The 16734-nt window shown below is 38.8% G+C and overlaps 1 protein-coding gene across 1 annotated transcript in view; it reads left to right on the top strand.

The window, feature by feature from the left end:
* The window catches only part of tafa3a (TAFA chemokine like family member 3a), a 219693-nt gene that overhangs the window by 131363 nt on the left and 71596 nt on the right, over positions 1-16734 (top strand). The window contains exon 2 of the mRNA XM_056460464.1: positions 16140-16252. Within this exon, the coding sequence (XP_056316439.1) occupies positions 16141-16252 (112 nt within the window). The 5' untranslated portion in view covers position 16140. The remainder of the gene's footprint in view (positions 1-16139; positions 16253-16734) is intronic.

The following is a 16734-nucleotide window of genomic DNA, read 5'->3' on the forward strand; positions in this document are numbered from 1 at the left end:
TCTTGTATCTGTATTGCATTCTCTTTCCTTTTTCTCAGTTTTTTTTTCAATCTTACAACAAATTGTTCACAGTCACACATGCTTGTCGGTAAATTATAGATACCATATATTACAATTTTGCACAAGGCACGTTTATTTAAATAGCACATTTCATACATAATGGTAATTCAATGAGCTTTACATAAACAAGAATAAAAGAAACATAAAATAAAAGTATAGGGAAATAAAAACGCTGAATAATAAAAATGATTAAGACATGTTAATTGTTTAAAATGTGTAAAATAATTTTGAAATCTTTACAAATTTTTAAAAATATACTAAAAGAGAAAATTGACATTTTAAATGTGCATAATACTTCACAATAATACTGTTTACATTATATTTTGTTCAAATGAATATAGCCTTGATGGCACTTTTATAGTTCAAAGTGAAGTTTATTTATAAACTAATTTCGAGAGGAGCGTGTGCTTATGATTGATAGCAGCTGGTCCTCATTAGTTAACGCATGATTCACCAATCAGACGATTCCTAAACCACTATAAGCAACCAGAGTATCTTACCTTAGTCATCTTAAGCTGCGCTCACACTTGACTTTTCTTCCCACAGACTTCCATTCATACCCATTCATACCCGTCAGAGCGGAAACGCAGGGTCATGCGTCAAGTTTCGCATGTCGCTGCGGTGCAAACTTCAAGCTTGGTGAACTCTGACCTGCAAAATCGCATCACTTGACTGCGTGAGACCAATCGAGGATCAAAACAGGACCTCTCTGGACAGAAATTTAAAACATGGAGCAATCGCTCGCTTTTTTTAATATCTAATAAGCTTGTTTAATCCCGCCCCTTTTCGCAGCTCAGTACGACAGAATTTCGCACACACAAAGCCCAATGTGACCGTAGCTTTGTCTTGAAGAATCCCCCCTCCACCCCTACTCCTCCCATTTCCTTGTCAGGGCAGCACAGAGGCCTAATTGTTAGCATCATTGCCTCACAGCAAAAATGTCACTGGCTCAGATCTTACCTGGCCAGGTCGCCATTTCTGTGTGGAGTTTGCATGGGTTTTTCCCCGGGCTCTTCGGTTTCCCCCCACAGGCCAAAAACATGTAACACAAGTAAATTGACAAAACTAAATAGACATTATACACAAGCGCTGAATCCAGTATTCGCTCTATAGCATTCATAATCTACATCTACTATTATCAAGCAGGGGAGTTCTCGAGACCTACCTGAACTCGGACTCCCATCTCGCCCTGCTACGGGGGGGAGGATCTCACGAGCTCAGGGTTCTCTCCCGGGACAGCATGCCAAACACTCTTTATCAATCAATCATCAGCTTAGGGCGAACTCTTGAAATAAGTATATAATGGAAATAAAACAACACTTCAGCCCAATGCCAATTCTTTTTTATAAATAATTATAATTGATCAAATCCCATGCAATGGGTCAATCAGCAAAACAAGAATGACAACATAGTTTAGCAGGGCACAACAGAAAAGAAAATAAATAAAGATATAAAAAGAAATAAATAAATGAAATAGATAACTTAAGTCTCTGAAGAATCCACAGAGGTTGAGTGGCTGGTTTGTTCATCCAGGTATTGGAGAAATAAACCCCAGACGCTAAAGAATTTTTCAATAGAATGAGTCCTCAGACATCTCAGTCTTTCTATCTGTATTACCGAAATCATGTCCGCAATCCACATTTGAAATGAATGGAGTAAAGATGTCGGAGCACAAGCCTTTTAGCCACAATCATACCTAAAGACAAAGACTGCTGGAGTCCATCTGGGATCCCAATTCCAACTCTACCCCTCAGTCCTTCCCCCTCTCCCAGTTCTCTTTAGCTTGATGGCGTAGGGCTAAGGGGAAGAGATTTTTCTGGAACACATTTGAAACCAAGGGTGTACGAAAGTTTCCCGGAATACACCATCTACAACAGCAGCATGGCTGCACCTGGAGGTCAGGAGATGCACAAATTCATATTTTTTGTCATTATTATGAATTTTTACAACAAACAAGCATATAATTATTTTTTAGGGTTTTTTCACCTTTAATGTACAGGACAGTGGAAGTTACAGACAGAAAATTATTGGGAGCAGAGAGAGGGGAAGGGTCGGCAAAGGACCGCGAGCCAGGAATCAAACTCAGGTCACCGTGAGCACCATGGTGCTATATGTCGGCGCACTTAACCACTAGGCTATTGGCGCAGACGAACAAGTATATGTTTTAATACATTCATAACCGCGTTTGTGTTTTACCCTCATGCTTTTTAAAAAAGCTTTAAAAAACGTTATCTATAATCCCTAGTAACTCCTATAGAGTAGTCCCACAACATACTTTCACATCTGACAAGCAATGACACTGGAATACCCTTTCAGCCAGTCTAGTGACTGGGAATGAGCTTTTTACAGTGTCTGATATAATGTCAATGTTTTTTTTTTTTTGTGTTTACATAGATGAATATGGCCATGGTGTAAATGCACAGTACAGTTACGAGCTTATTGCCACATTATATCATTAGGATAACATGAAATCATTGCCTTCAGTGATTTCCTGAAGATAAACACCAAAAAAAACCTCAACTGGAGTAACTACAGCAGTCGTGATCGTCGATCTCATATAAGAGATCGCGATGACATATGATGTGTGCAGGTGCTGTAGTGCTGTCCCATTTCTGGGGGTTAAATTTGAAGCTGTTCCCCTTCACACTCTGTTTCAAGGGCCAAGGGGAAGAGGTGGGGTAAAAAATAGAATTGGGATACGGCCTTTATTACTTACCTTTTTACTTACTTACTTTTATATTTTCCGAGACTTTTGGATTGCTAGATTTGAAACAAAACTCAACAGACTGCACCAGTGTAATTGTTTTGCAAATCATGTAAAAAAAATGGTTTATTCCATTTATAAAACTCTGCACATATTGCTATTGATTTCATCAATCCAATGGCATCAAGCGCTGAGCTTTGAAGGTTCCATATTGGCTGGTATTAGAAGTTTTCAGAGCGGTTGAACAAAAAGGCTTGTTTTACATGTTTGACAGTGTCACACAAAGCGTTCTGCCCACCATATGTTCTCTTATTAAACTTCAAGACAAACACATTGTGATGGTGTTTCTCATCAGAAAATTAATTGTATTGTTTAGTCAGTGATGACAATACTGTCTGACAGGCTTCTGAAGATAAAACTGTCTACAATAATTCTTTTTTTTAAGAGATGATGAAATAAAAGATCTAGTGTTTAAACGCTGTTTGTTGTCAGTGCAAGGAATAAGCACATCAGATTGCAAATAGACCTCTATGAAGTCAAAGCTTAATTGTGCAATATAGAAAAGCTGCGATTGTAATGCAAATATAATGAGACATATGCACAGCTAGTTTTTATCAGCCACCGATAAACTCTCAGTGAAAGGTTAATGTGACTATTTTCAATTTCATAAGGTTCTTTTTACAGCATCGATGTTGTAATGTAATTAAAATATAATCATGTAAACAGACCTAAGCATTTACTTTGTTGTTCAAATGCAAAACGAGATAAAAGACCATTTAAACTTAAGCACCGTCAGAAGCAGCAGGTTAGCACAGAAACTCCATTGAAAATGCTGTAGTAAAATACATTTCCATATTTTAAAGACATGACATGGAACAATGGAATTTAATGCAGTCCTTTTTGTCCAATCTTTTACCCACTTTTTATTGTGTATAGATTAGGCAGTGAAGATCATTGATTTTTAAAGAAACCAGACCTTGATTTAGTAATGAGATGACAGTTCACTGGAAACACTTGAGCTTGCTTAATGAAAACTAAAAGTCCCTGTGCATATACCACATTTGAAACGCATGGTTCTGTTATAAATCTTCTCCAAAGGCCAGAGGGCGCTCTCGTGTGGTAGCTTCAATTTTTTACATGTTTTCAGAAGTAGCAGAATTTACTACAAAGAGCAGTTGAAGTCACTCAGAAGGGATGCAATTAGCTGTCATTATTGCAGAACAATTATCTTGATGTCCGATTAGAACCAGCTTTACTGACAAAATGCACATATCTAAAAAACAAAAACACACACAAGCAGATTCATAAATTTAAATGGAGGATGTAAGTGAAAAAATACAATACTTTATAAGTATTCTTACTTTAAATTTGAGTAAATTGTTTATGAATATTTTAATTGATTTAAAGTTAACAAATAATATTAGAATATTATTAAAGTTTTCAAAACCAGAATTTACTTTGTTTATTTTGTAAGGGCACATTGTTATTCTGTAGGTGAACAATGAATCTGAAAGTTAATCAAAAAAAAGAAAATATTCTAGTAATCTTCAATCAAATTCTTGCTGCTTTGTTTATAGTGGTTCTCCTTTTAAAAATAATTTTAGTTTATGAATTTTATAGCAAATTACATTAATAAAAAAAGCAAAAACCATTACATTTTAAAAAGTATAGATAGTATCAACTTTAGCACATAAAATAAATTAATGAGAAAAAAACAACAAATAGAAAGGTAAATAATAATGCAGCTTAACAAAAACTACAATTGTACATTAGTGTACAATTGTACACATTAGTTAGTCACACCACAGTACACCGTACCCGGTTCTCACCAGTGTAATTAGGGCCTGCGCATCCATAGAATAGTAAGGGCGGCGTCCGCAAACCCCCCGGTGCTCACTTTTCCTCCCCTTTTCCTTTTCTGATCCTTCCTTTAACAAACGGCCGATGAATTCTCTGCCGTAAGCATGTAGTTTCCAGAAGCAGGCAAACTGCACAAGGCTGGGCTATAATGCTGAGGTATTTTTGCAAAAATAAACCTCAACCACTGACTCTTCACAGTTTCATCTTTGGGCAGAGACTTTCAATAATATCCAGCTGCGAACAGCGTGACTTCATTCAACCGGCATCTGCTACAGTGTGTGTCTAGTCTTTTTTTCTGTGTTAGTAGGCGGGGCTGCAGGTTTTAAATTTCCCGGGTTTGCGCGCGCAACAACTGGGAGGGGCTTATGTTTCGTATCCACGTCAGACTCTGTATCAAGACGATTCATTTGAAGTACTAGGAGTCGACTCTTTATAAATGAATCAATAGTTTTAAACACTGTCCACTTTCAGAGCCTTAGCCAAAGCCTTAGCTGAATATTTCACTTTACTTAAAGCCATGTTTACTTACACTACATGGGAGGTCATTCTCAAAAACCCATAATAGGGACTCTTTAATTAAAAATAAAAACTTTTATTTTTAATTAACTAAAAATTTTAAAAATGTATGTGATGTTTATATATTATCGTTCATATTTTACAAGTGTTATTTCTACCCTGTGAAGATAATAAGTACCAAAAACTCATTTTAAGAGAACTTTTTTTTTTGTGCTCATAGCTGAGTTTAACTTAGGCTAATGCTGGGGTGTCCAAACTACAGCCCGTGGGACATCTGCGGCCCGCAATCAGTTTTGTGGCGGTCCGAGAGGCTTTTTATAAATATTAATAGAATCTGGCCCGCTATACAAAAATGAACGTAATTCAATAAATAACCACTGGGTGTCACTATGACATGCCTTCATGAGGTAGCTCAGCTAATCGCACAGAACAGGAATTTATATAGGAGTGTCTGATGAGTGTTGCAACTGTAATTTGCCCAGAGAAGATTCAAGATTTTAAAAACGTAAGTCTTTCTAGAAACACAGTTGGACGACCAATTAAAATAATTCCATAATACACACACACATATATATATATATATATATATATATATATATATATATATATATATATATATATATATATATATATGCGTGTCTGTGTGTGTATGTAAAATTTGGCCTGGGACAACGTTTTGTTGGCCCTCGCCCCAAAAAGTTTGCACACCCCTGGGCTAGTGTATGAAAGATCGTTTATTTTGCAGTTCAACATTTATTGTTTTTATTAAATTATAACAGCTTACATCACAAAGTTTTTAATAAATCATATATTATTACATGTTTTTAAATGTAAGTGCTCATATTTATATTAGCTAGCCTTTGTTATAGTGCAGATTCAAGATGCGCAGATCAGCTGAAATGACACCCGAATCCGCGGCTTCATACTAATCATCCACCCGCCACCCGCCCGCACATATAGTTTTATCTGATATATGTATCCGCACCCGACCCGCACCCGATCGTCACTTTAATAATTTAATTCTTTGTTTAAGGCATGATGATAGGTCACCGTGGATATTAACAGCAGATTCAGTGAGCTAATCTGCACATCTCTGATAGCAAAATAATACATTAATCTTAAACGTTTTTAAATGAACATTTAATTATAAAAACAAAAGTTTGTCTTTAGACAACATTTTTTTTTCATCTTCAAATAGAGACAGAAAGTAAAAATAAAACATTTTAGCTTTTACAGATACAGGAACAACAAAATAAAAAAAGGGTGCCAGTTCAGCCTAAACGACAGCTATGTTATGTTTACTTGGCCTTTTTCTTTGCACTGTGCAAAAACAGAATAGCATCTACTGTGCCTGGATTTGGCCGATTCTGCCTCGCCTCCAAAACATGGCCGGCTGCACTGAATGAGCGTTTGATCGCACCGCGTGTTTTAGGAATGAACAAGATTCTCCTAGCAAGGCGCTGTAGTTGTGGAAATAAGCGATCTTGTTTCTCCCAGAAGGATAACAGATTTTCCTCTGATGACTCCTCTAACTGAAACTTTGAACAGTAGGCTACTCTTCTATATCTTCCCATTCTGCAAAGCCCACTCTCTGCTTTTTTCGCTGGTCCACTGCCATGTCCCGCTACATCCACCCGCAACCGACCCGCAATTAATCATAATGTATTTTTTAATTACCCGACCCGCTGATTAACCGCAGCGCCCACGGATATAACCGCCATCCGCGCATCACTAGTGCAGATACGGGTAGTCAGGTGAGAAGTTTGGGGGGCGTGGTTGATTTGACGTACAAGCGTTTGGTTGGAAACTTGATTCCATGGCTCTGCCTCTGGCTCCATCAGGTAGTCCCTTCTGCGCATGCCCAGGCTCCAATTTCAGCAGTTTTTTTTGCAACAGTTTGTGCTCGTGGTCGTTTTACCTTCAAAGCGTTCAATGGAATCAGGCGCTGTCGAATCGTCCATATTTTTTACAGTCATTGGTTCAGAAGGTTAAGCACCTCTTAAAATAAAACCAATACAACACTCCAGACCCATTTCCAATCCTATTTGCTGAAGATGTCCTTCCTTATCAAGGCCCATCAATGGTGCTGTGGGGCCAAAACCCACACCTGAGGCCCTCCTTTCTTCCACTCTCTTTCCTTCCATCTTTGATTCCCCACTTCACCCAGCAGATGCCTAGATCTTAAGTTGCACTCCTGCGGTTTGCTGATCTGCCAGACGAGAGTGAGTCTCGGTTCCCGGTTCCTTCCAGCCCTGTGGGGAAGAAAAGCGCGCCTACCTGGTCTGCTCAGTAATTTTGTTTTCTCTTCGCATCTTCTTTTCATGCGAGCGCACTTACATCCACGCAGCGAGGTCAAGCGCGTCTGGAGAACTCGAGTGTGATTCTGCATCTCCAGGATTAAATGCATTTACCGCCTCCGTTCCAAAGAAGAGGGTGAGATTTGACGGAAAAAGGACCAAAATAAATATGTCAGACATCTTGCCATCTGCACGAGGGCCATACCAATGGGACTAATTAGCCAGCCGTGGTGGGCTGGATTGCTCGTTTTGAAAGTGATTCGCTCTTCTAGGGGAAAACAGGTGGAGGAGTGTTTTTTCTTTTTCTTCTTCTTTCCTTTATTGCATTTGAGTGCTTTGGCAATTGCACTTTTAGTCTTAATGTCTGCTCTTCTTTGAATTTTGCCTTCATTGGTGTCTTTAACACTGTCAGTCAGCTGCTGTTGTTGGCATCCCTCAAGGTGTGTAGTGTTTTACACATATTGCAACGAGATGATGAGTCTGGGGAGAAGCCGCTTAATAACTTGTTGGTTCTTTCCTCCCTCTGGTTTATGTGTTTATATGCCTTGAAAGTGAGTCATTCTGCCTTAAAGGAAGAATTGTGGGTCCACAAAGGAAAGATGGGACTTGGGTTATTTGAAGTGGTGTGTTCTGCTTATAGTGTTTTATGTGATTCTGAATTTGCATAAAATGCTCAAAAAATGTGCCTTGATGGGCAGCACAGTGGCTCAGTGGTTAGCACTGTCGCCTCGCAGCAAGAAGGTCGCTAGTTCGAATCCCAGCTGGGCCAGTTGGCATTTCTGTGTGGAGTTTGCATGTTCTCCCCATGTTGGCGTGGGTTTCCTCTGGGTGCTCAGGTTTCCCCCACAGTCATCTGTATAGGTGAATTGGATGAACTAAATTGTGTATGGTGTATGAGTGGGTGTGTGTGAGAATGTGAAAGTGTATGGGTGTTTTCCAGTACTGTGTTGCAGCTGAAAGGCACATTTGCTGCATAAAAACATATTCTGGAATAGTTGGTGGTTCATTCCGCTGTGGCAACCTCAATCAGAGACTAAGCTGAAGGAAAATGATTAACAAAATATGTAGTATAGTATTCAGTATGTGCTATTTGCAACTGTATATACACTATTGCGTTTTTAATTTATTTAAAAATATTTTTAGCCAAGAAAGCCATATTGTGAAATTATATAACATTAATATGGATTAACTAATACTAGAATTAATTGATGAATTCTGATATGGCTGTTTTTGTGATAAATATTTTGTATTATCTACATTGATAATGGTTGTTGCTTTTTCATTTGCTCTTTTATTATTATTATAGTTATTTGTTTGAAAACTGTGAGAATACATTGTGAACAATGCTGGGTTCCACACAATCGATTTGTGTTGGGACAACATTAAGCAATTAAGTAACTTATTAGTTTTTACAAATTTAAGTGGATTGAACATAAAACAATTAAATTGTCCCCCAAAAAACTAAAGAACTGTGTTGTTTCAGCCTGTTTTAAATACATCTTACAATGTACATCTTATTAACCCAAAACAAAAATTGTGGATTATTTTGACGATGTTTATATAAAGTTATCACATATGATTTAAAAAAATGTATTTACTATACACAATATACCAACCCAGGCTCATTGGGATTGTTTGGGCCCCTCATAATACCTCTGGGGGCCCCAAAACTGCATGGCCCCTTAGATTCTTCCTAACTTCACCCTACGCCCCACCAACCTTGCGGCCACCCTGCAAGAATCTACCAGAGGCCGATGTTTACGCTTTTTTCAGATCTCAAATTTCTCTCGCAAGTGCCATTCGTGGCTGCTGTTCTTGTGTAAATCCACCAGAGACTGCTGTTGACTGACTGACTGATCGACTGGCCCAACCTCCTCCATGCCTAAACTTAACCAATAGTGTTTTAAAAAGCACCGAGTGAGCACTCACTTCTCTAAACCCAAACGACAGTGTTTTGAAAAGCAATCCAGAAAAAGAAAAGCCCTCGTCTGGTTTAACCACGTTTTACCACATTCTCACCCCGTTATTTACTTGTTTTTTTTATTTTTTTGTTTTTGTCTTACCTGCCTTCTGGAACCGTTCATCACCAGACTCAAACCCCATCGACGTGGTCAACTCTGCTCCAGGTCACAAGTCCGCCGACGTACATAGCAAGCCACTGGTCAAACTATTAACAGCAGAAAAGCCATCCATACGGAGGTAAGCGGTCAACTGGTAAGCGAGAAAAGGAACGGTGTCACACTGCCTTGTAGAGGTCATTTTAAAGACGAAATGCAGCTATGCATACATCTGGCTACATGATTCACGATCTCCAGAAATGCATATAGGGCTACGTTTTCAGCCTATGTAGAAACATACTGCAGCCATAATGACCATCGATTGTGAACTCTTCCCTGCCTTTATCAAACCCTAAATTAGCTCATGTGTTTACAGCACAGAGGATGTTTTTGGACGATATGAAGGTTTGTCAAAGGATAAATTATTTGCTTTTTAACACCTTAAAAATGCAGTTGAATTGTTCTGCCCTTAAACTAAACCATGTCTGTTGAGGAAAGCTGTTGCACACCAGGTTTTGTTGAAAAAAAAAACATTCTGACCTCTTTGGCTCCTATTTACCCGTGTCTGTCTTCAATCAATATGTGCAAGCCCTTGGGTGCATGCAAGGCGACGTCAGCTATTTACAGTGTGTGTGTTTTCAATACCTCAACTTCAGTGACTTGTCAACGACCTCATAAGCTTGTGAACCCCATCGGCTTTGTGTGGTTATTGCAGACAGGGAGGCTAATTGAGCTTATAGGCGAGAGGGAAAAAAAGGACAAGTGAAAGAAAAGACGTTGGGTTGGTGAAGGATGCTCATGAAGCTCTGATTTTGAATGCAAACACTTGAGATTTGTAATTATGATTTAAAAAAGCGCATTTTAATTTTGTGTTATTGAAATCATGGTGTTTTTTTCTGTTTATTGAGAGTTTGTCATCTGTGATATGGACATAAATGTTATTTCAGATTTTTAAAAAAAGGTGTATTGCTACTGTTCTATGTGATAAGACTTGACACCAAAGCAACTGCATAGCAACAATGCAGAACACCCTACCAATAATTCCTTACATTTATATAGCGCTTTTCTGGACTCCCAATGCACTTTACACATTTTTGGCGGGAATCTCCTCATCCACCAATTGGGTGTGCAGCATCCACCTGGAGAATGCAATGGCAGCCATATTTCGCCAGACCACACACAACACACCAGCTGATTGGTGGAGAGGAGACAGATTGATGAAGCCAATTTTGATATGAGAATGGTTTGGAGGCCATGATGTACAGAGTTCAGTATGCCGTGGTTAAACCCCTACTCATTTTTGAAGGACATCCTGGCATTTTTAATGACCACAGAGAGTCAAGTTCTCAGTTTAACGCCTCGTCTGATAGACATCGCTCACTGAGCAGTAAAGAGTCCCCATCAATATACTGGGGTGTTAGGACCCACACAGACCACAGATTGAGTGCCCCCTGCTGGTCTTACTAACACCACTTCTGGCAGCAACCTTGCTTTCCCATGTGGTCCCCCATCCAGATACTGATCAGGCGTAGCCCTGTTTAGCTTCAGTAGGCGATAAGGTTGGGCAATGTTGACCAATTTGGCATTGTATGATGTCTAATGTGAAACATCGTGATGGACGATGGCATCATTGTCGTAGGCGGTGGTGAATTTATTGTTTATGAATAATTAATTAATTCTTAACGAATTAATTATTTGTAGCATACTGTTTCAACTACCTGACCCGCATGTTCTTTGTTTTACCCATAAACAAATCATAAATAAATAAAGGTAAGTTACTCACAAATTACCACCTGTCAATCACTTTTTCCACAGAATCTGTGTCGTTATAATGGGGTCGACAAACTTGGTTGGTTAAAAAGGTGCACAACCAACAGGAACCAACCAACAGTGTCTGAGGTTTTGACTAAAATTACTACTGTAAGTACAAGCATGAAAGCGAAAAATTTTGGCAGTGTACTGACGCTGTGACACGTTACCTGATAGATTCCAAAGACCGAAGCGTCGTTAGAGGCAAGATTAATTAAATATCATGTTTAACAACTTTAGTGAGACACCATCCAGCGGTACATCCTTGATAAACTGTCTAAGTGTGTGTTTTTCGCGAGCAGGCTCAGCATCGTGATGTCTATCGGTCATCGGCGATGTACGATGGCATCGCCTATCGATCCAACCCTAGTGGGCAACAATGTGAGAGTTGCAGAGAGCTAGCTGCCAGCAACCCTAGCAATCATCTCTTTAAATAGCATCACCCTAGCAGCTGCATAAAGTTGTACATCTTAACAACTGAGTAGTAACATGGTAAAACCCTCTAAGCGCTACAAGCATCAAAGAAACAACATTACAACTACCAGTGCACCCAAGGGCAAACCACATAGGAGTGTCAGCAACACCCTGGCAACCATCTCTTTGCATAACATCTCCCTAGCCACTGCGTTGTACATCTTAACAGTTGTGTATGTGTGTGAATGAGTGTGTATGGGTGTTTCCCAGTGATGGGTTGCAGCTGGAATGGCATCCGCTGCATAAAACATGTGCTGGGTAAGTTGGGCGTTCATTCCGCTGTGGTGACCCCAGATTAATAAAGGGACTAAGCCGAAAATAAAATGAATGAATGAATGTTTGTCACCAGTTTTCCTTCAAGGAAATTACAGAAATTAACAACCTTATTTTTTTTTGTGGGGGGGTGGGGGCAATAGGTAGTGCTATCGTCTGACAGCAAGAAGGTTGCTGGCAGGGTCAGTGGGCATTTCTGTGTGGAGTTTGCCTGCTCTCCCCACGTTTGCATGGGTTTCCTCCAGGTGCTCCAGTTTGCCCCACAGTCCAAAGACATGCGGTACAGGTGAATTGGATAAGCTAAAATTGTCCATCGTGTATGTGTGTGAATGAGTGTGTTTGGGTGTTTCCCGGTGAGGGGTTGCAGCTGGAAGGGCATCCGCTGCGTAAAACATAAGCTGGATATGTTGGCAGTTCATACCGCTGTGGCGAACCCAGATTACTAAAGGGAATAGGCGAACAGAAAATGAATGAATGAATGAATGAATGAATGAATGAATTAATTAATTTGCCACTACGCCACTGCTTAGAACGTTAGCAACTCCATATTAGTATAATAAATTTAAGACAAGCTGCATAGAAACACCTTAACAACCACAAATCAGCCACATAACAACTCTTGGCAGCCCCTCAGAGCTCCCTACATTGGGTCAGTCAGTATTGCATTGTAAGCACCACTGCAGGAGCTTCCATTACTATGTATATGTATTTTATATCGATGCAGATCTCATTAACATTTTTAATGTCTTTTTATTTGGCTTGCAAAATGCAACCGAGAGCTTTTTCCTCTAATCAAATAGCACTAATTCAGAAAATGCCTGCCTTAATCAAAACCTCAAATTGGGTTATTCGTATGCTTCTGCTGCGGCCAGAAAAAAAGCAAACTTATATTGTAGATTAATGAAGGACAGAGAAACCTCCAGAGTCCGACTTACTAGGGAACATATGCAGAAAAGCCCCTCAGTCTCTGCCAAACATGCAGGCTCACAGCCCTTCATAAGAAGCTCGCCTTTGCTGTAATTTGCAGAGAGGTGCTGGCAAAAGACATGAAAAGATGGCTGTGATACTGCTGTTGTCCTCTCTCCGCAAGTAGAACACAAGCTTGGCGGGGCGGCACAATGATTGCTTTTGTGTGTGCTGGTCTCTCCGGACCCCTCAAAGACAGAGAGGGAATTACTGGCCTGCAGCCTCTGATAGTATATCAAGATTACTGTGTTTTCCAGACAAGAGCGGACCACCACCGAAGAGCGAGATTGTGTCACTCGCTAACACATTTGAAGGATGGCTGATATTTGAGGAAATTAATGGCTGTTTGGAATCGTGTCTGCCAGCGTACAAAACCATCTCGCATTTTGGGGGATTTATGGGTGGCGTTGTGCATTGGAGCCATTTGTTTGATCGACTGTACTGACTGTATTTCAGAACAAAATGGGATGTTTGATCTGACATTTAAATGGTAAATGGGCTATTTTCTGGGTGTTTGAGGCAATTAGGGGAAAGTTGTAAAATTGTTTGTTGTGGCAAATGGGACGAAATTAGTTTTTTTGCATGGTGTTTTATAATTATAATAACCCTTATGTACTGTTGGTAGGTTTTCATCCACTCTGGGGTGATTTAGAGCCTTAATTTGGTTGTAACTTTCTCTGTGTTTGAGCTAGCAGAATGATTTTTGGTGACAAATCTTATTTTGGCACATATTTCGAGAATTCTGCTTTGAATATTTTAAAGAACTCAGCGATACACTCAAATTTACTACCCTTTTGTTATGTTTGGGATGCAAACATCCACTTAATTAAACTGCTGTAAAAATCCATCAGATTAATATTTTTTCAATTTATTTTTACATAAATCTGTTAATCAACCTCAGTCCTGATCAAAACTACTACATTGTTTTGAAAATCACAGAACTTTAACTCTTTAATTGCCAAATTAATAAATGGTGTCTCTGAATTGGTGAAAAAACACACAAAATGATATATTTTGAATATAAAAAGTAATTGTGGATTTTTTTAACCTTTTATCGAAGTCTTGAACATATAAAACAACATTGCCTTTGATGCATTGTTTTTTAAATTGATTTTCATTTTCTCTTCCTAATTTACTGTTGGTGGCTGTTTTTGCCCCATTGACTTCCATTATGATTTCCCATTTTTTGCTCCATTGACCTCCATTATAACCACATTTTTGATTGCAAAACCATGACACCATATAATCATGCATTTTTGATTGTTGGTGGTTTTCCCTGTTGGGAAGAGGTAAAAGTTTTACTGTTGATCATCAGTTAGCACTATTAACCCTTTGGATAGGTCTGTGCAAAAAAGTTGTTAGTTAGTTTCTGGATTTTGAATTAAAATGTGTATATGTGTGTAATAGTGTGAGAGTGACCTTTGCACACTTCAAAATATGCATCTCAGCTCTCAGAAATACATGGAGTAAACAACAACACAGACTGTGTATTTATGCACCATCAAATGTGGTTATAATGGAAGCCAATGGGGCAAATACAGCTACCAACAGTAAATTATGGAGAAAAAAATTAAAATCTAACAATGCATCAACGCCAATGTATTTACTAATTGTTCACATGTCCAAGACTGTGATAAAAGGTTAACAAAATCCAGTCCACAGTTAAATTTTATATTGAAAATAAGTAATTTTGTGTGTTTTTTTTTTTACCAAATCAGTAACATCATTGGTAAACTTGTCAATTAAAGAGTTAAAATCCTGAATATTTTAAAAACATTTTGTAGTTTTGATCAGGACTGAGGTTAAATAACCTATTTATGCAAAAAAAGGAGAAAACACTTAAATTTGCTCCCTGTAACACTCATCCGGACTATAAACCCCATCATACCCTGCATTCACACACCAGTTTCAAGTTCACCCTGATTACTCTTACACAGCTGTAGGACAATTGTTAGTCTTGTTAGTTTGTTGGTGCATTACAAAGCGTTTGCATCGTTTTTGTGTTTTTGACCCCTTGGACTGTTTATTAGTGATGGGAAATTTGGATCTTTTCTTCCAACTGGATCTTTTGGCCAGTTTGTTTCAATGAACTGGTTCAAAAAAACAGATCAGTGGTTGTCTTTGTGCTACAACGTAATGATCTCATTTGCGATGCTGTAATGACAATCCTCCCATGTTAGGTCTCAACATACTAAAATATGTAGTCAGTTTGTATGTAGTCATGTCATGTTAAAATATCATCATGCATCAATCACGCATGTGCATTATTATCAGTTCACCAGTTCTCAAATCCTGGTGTACTGTTCTAGTAGCTGATAAACTCAGGATACTGGTTTATTTTGAATCAGAGGGGGCATCAGACATGTTAAAAAGTAAGTAGTTTGTTAATATGTGGTTACTGGAGAGTTGAATCATTTCAAATGATTCAGTTCGATTTGGTGAACTAGTTCACTTGGAAGATCCAGTTATAAAGAACAATTTGTTAGCGATTCGGCCATCATTGCTGTTTACATTGTATCGTTTTGATTGTTTGCCACCTGTCTAGACCCTTTTGCCTGTCATCTAGATTACGCTTTGGATTTGCCTCTATTTCTGTGTATGCAGGTTTTCAGACCCCTGACCATTCTCTTAATACTGCACTTGGATCCAACCCCTGTATTCACGTCTCTTCCCAACGCAACACTCCAAATGTATTCTTTTTTTATGCATTCACATTTTTAAATTGACACGCAGTTGACATGTTCACTGTCTGAAAGCGAGACAAACCTGTCAATCACATCAGACCAACCAATTGCAAACCATGATCCAACCATGCAATTGAATGATATTCAAAATGATATTCAAAAAAGTCCCCTTCCTCATTTTTTTCGTATTCACAATACAATATGGAAGAAAATGCTGTCATTCTGTCTTTATAATCAACCACTATCTTTTAAATCCCCCATATCAAAGTATTATAATATTACCAAACCATGACAGTTTGATTTCCATGCCAGTTGATGGTGTATTTAATATAAACGAGCTGTTTACTGACTCTTAATCCCCATATGTCATTGAATCATATGTTAATGTTCTCGATTAAGTATAAATATGTATGATGCGTGTATATTTCTGTGTCTGCAGGATGCGGGAGAGGGAGCTGCAGCGTGTGGGCAGGAGATTGCTGCTGTTGGGCATCTGTCTGCTGTCTCTCTGGGGTCAGTTCAGCCTGGCCTCGACACATCGCAGCCATATTGGTGAGTTTCATGCAAACATACACATTAACTTTAATGGGAAGCATTAGAGGAGGCAGACTATCAGCTCATGTGTTGCTCGCACCACTGCTGCATTTACCCAGGAATGAGCTTGACCTCCAGTTTCTGAAGTTCTGAATGTTTTTTTTTGTGGAAATGTATAGATAGCAGTTGCCTTATGTTGTACTATTGGTTGAACAACCTCATGTGGCTTATTTTAAAACAGCCTGTTTGACCTTGTGCAGGAATAATATTGCAGTTGGGATTAGCTTGAATGAAAACAAGCAAATAAAAGATTGTTTTCTTGTATTGGAGATGCTGTAAGGAATTGTCTGAATATTCCATATGCTGCTTTTTCTCATCTCCGGAGACTTATTGAAGCTCTTCAGTAGAACAGAAACGAAGCTGTGTTGCTGTAAAAAGTAAAGGATGTGACTTTTTAGAGATTTGTGTTGACAAATCAGAGCTGTGTGTGGCATTGTTGA

This window comes from Danio aesculapii, chromosome 6 (assembly GCF_903798145.1).
Source record: "Danio aesculapii chromosome 6, fDanAes4.1, whole genome shotgun sequence".
Lineage (NCBI taxonomy): Eukaryota > Metazoa > Chordata > Actinopteri > Cypriniformes > Danionidae > Danio > Danio aesculapii.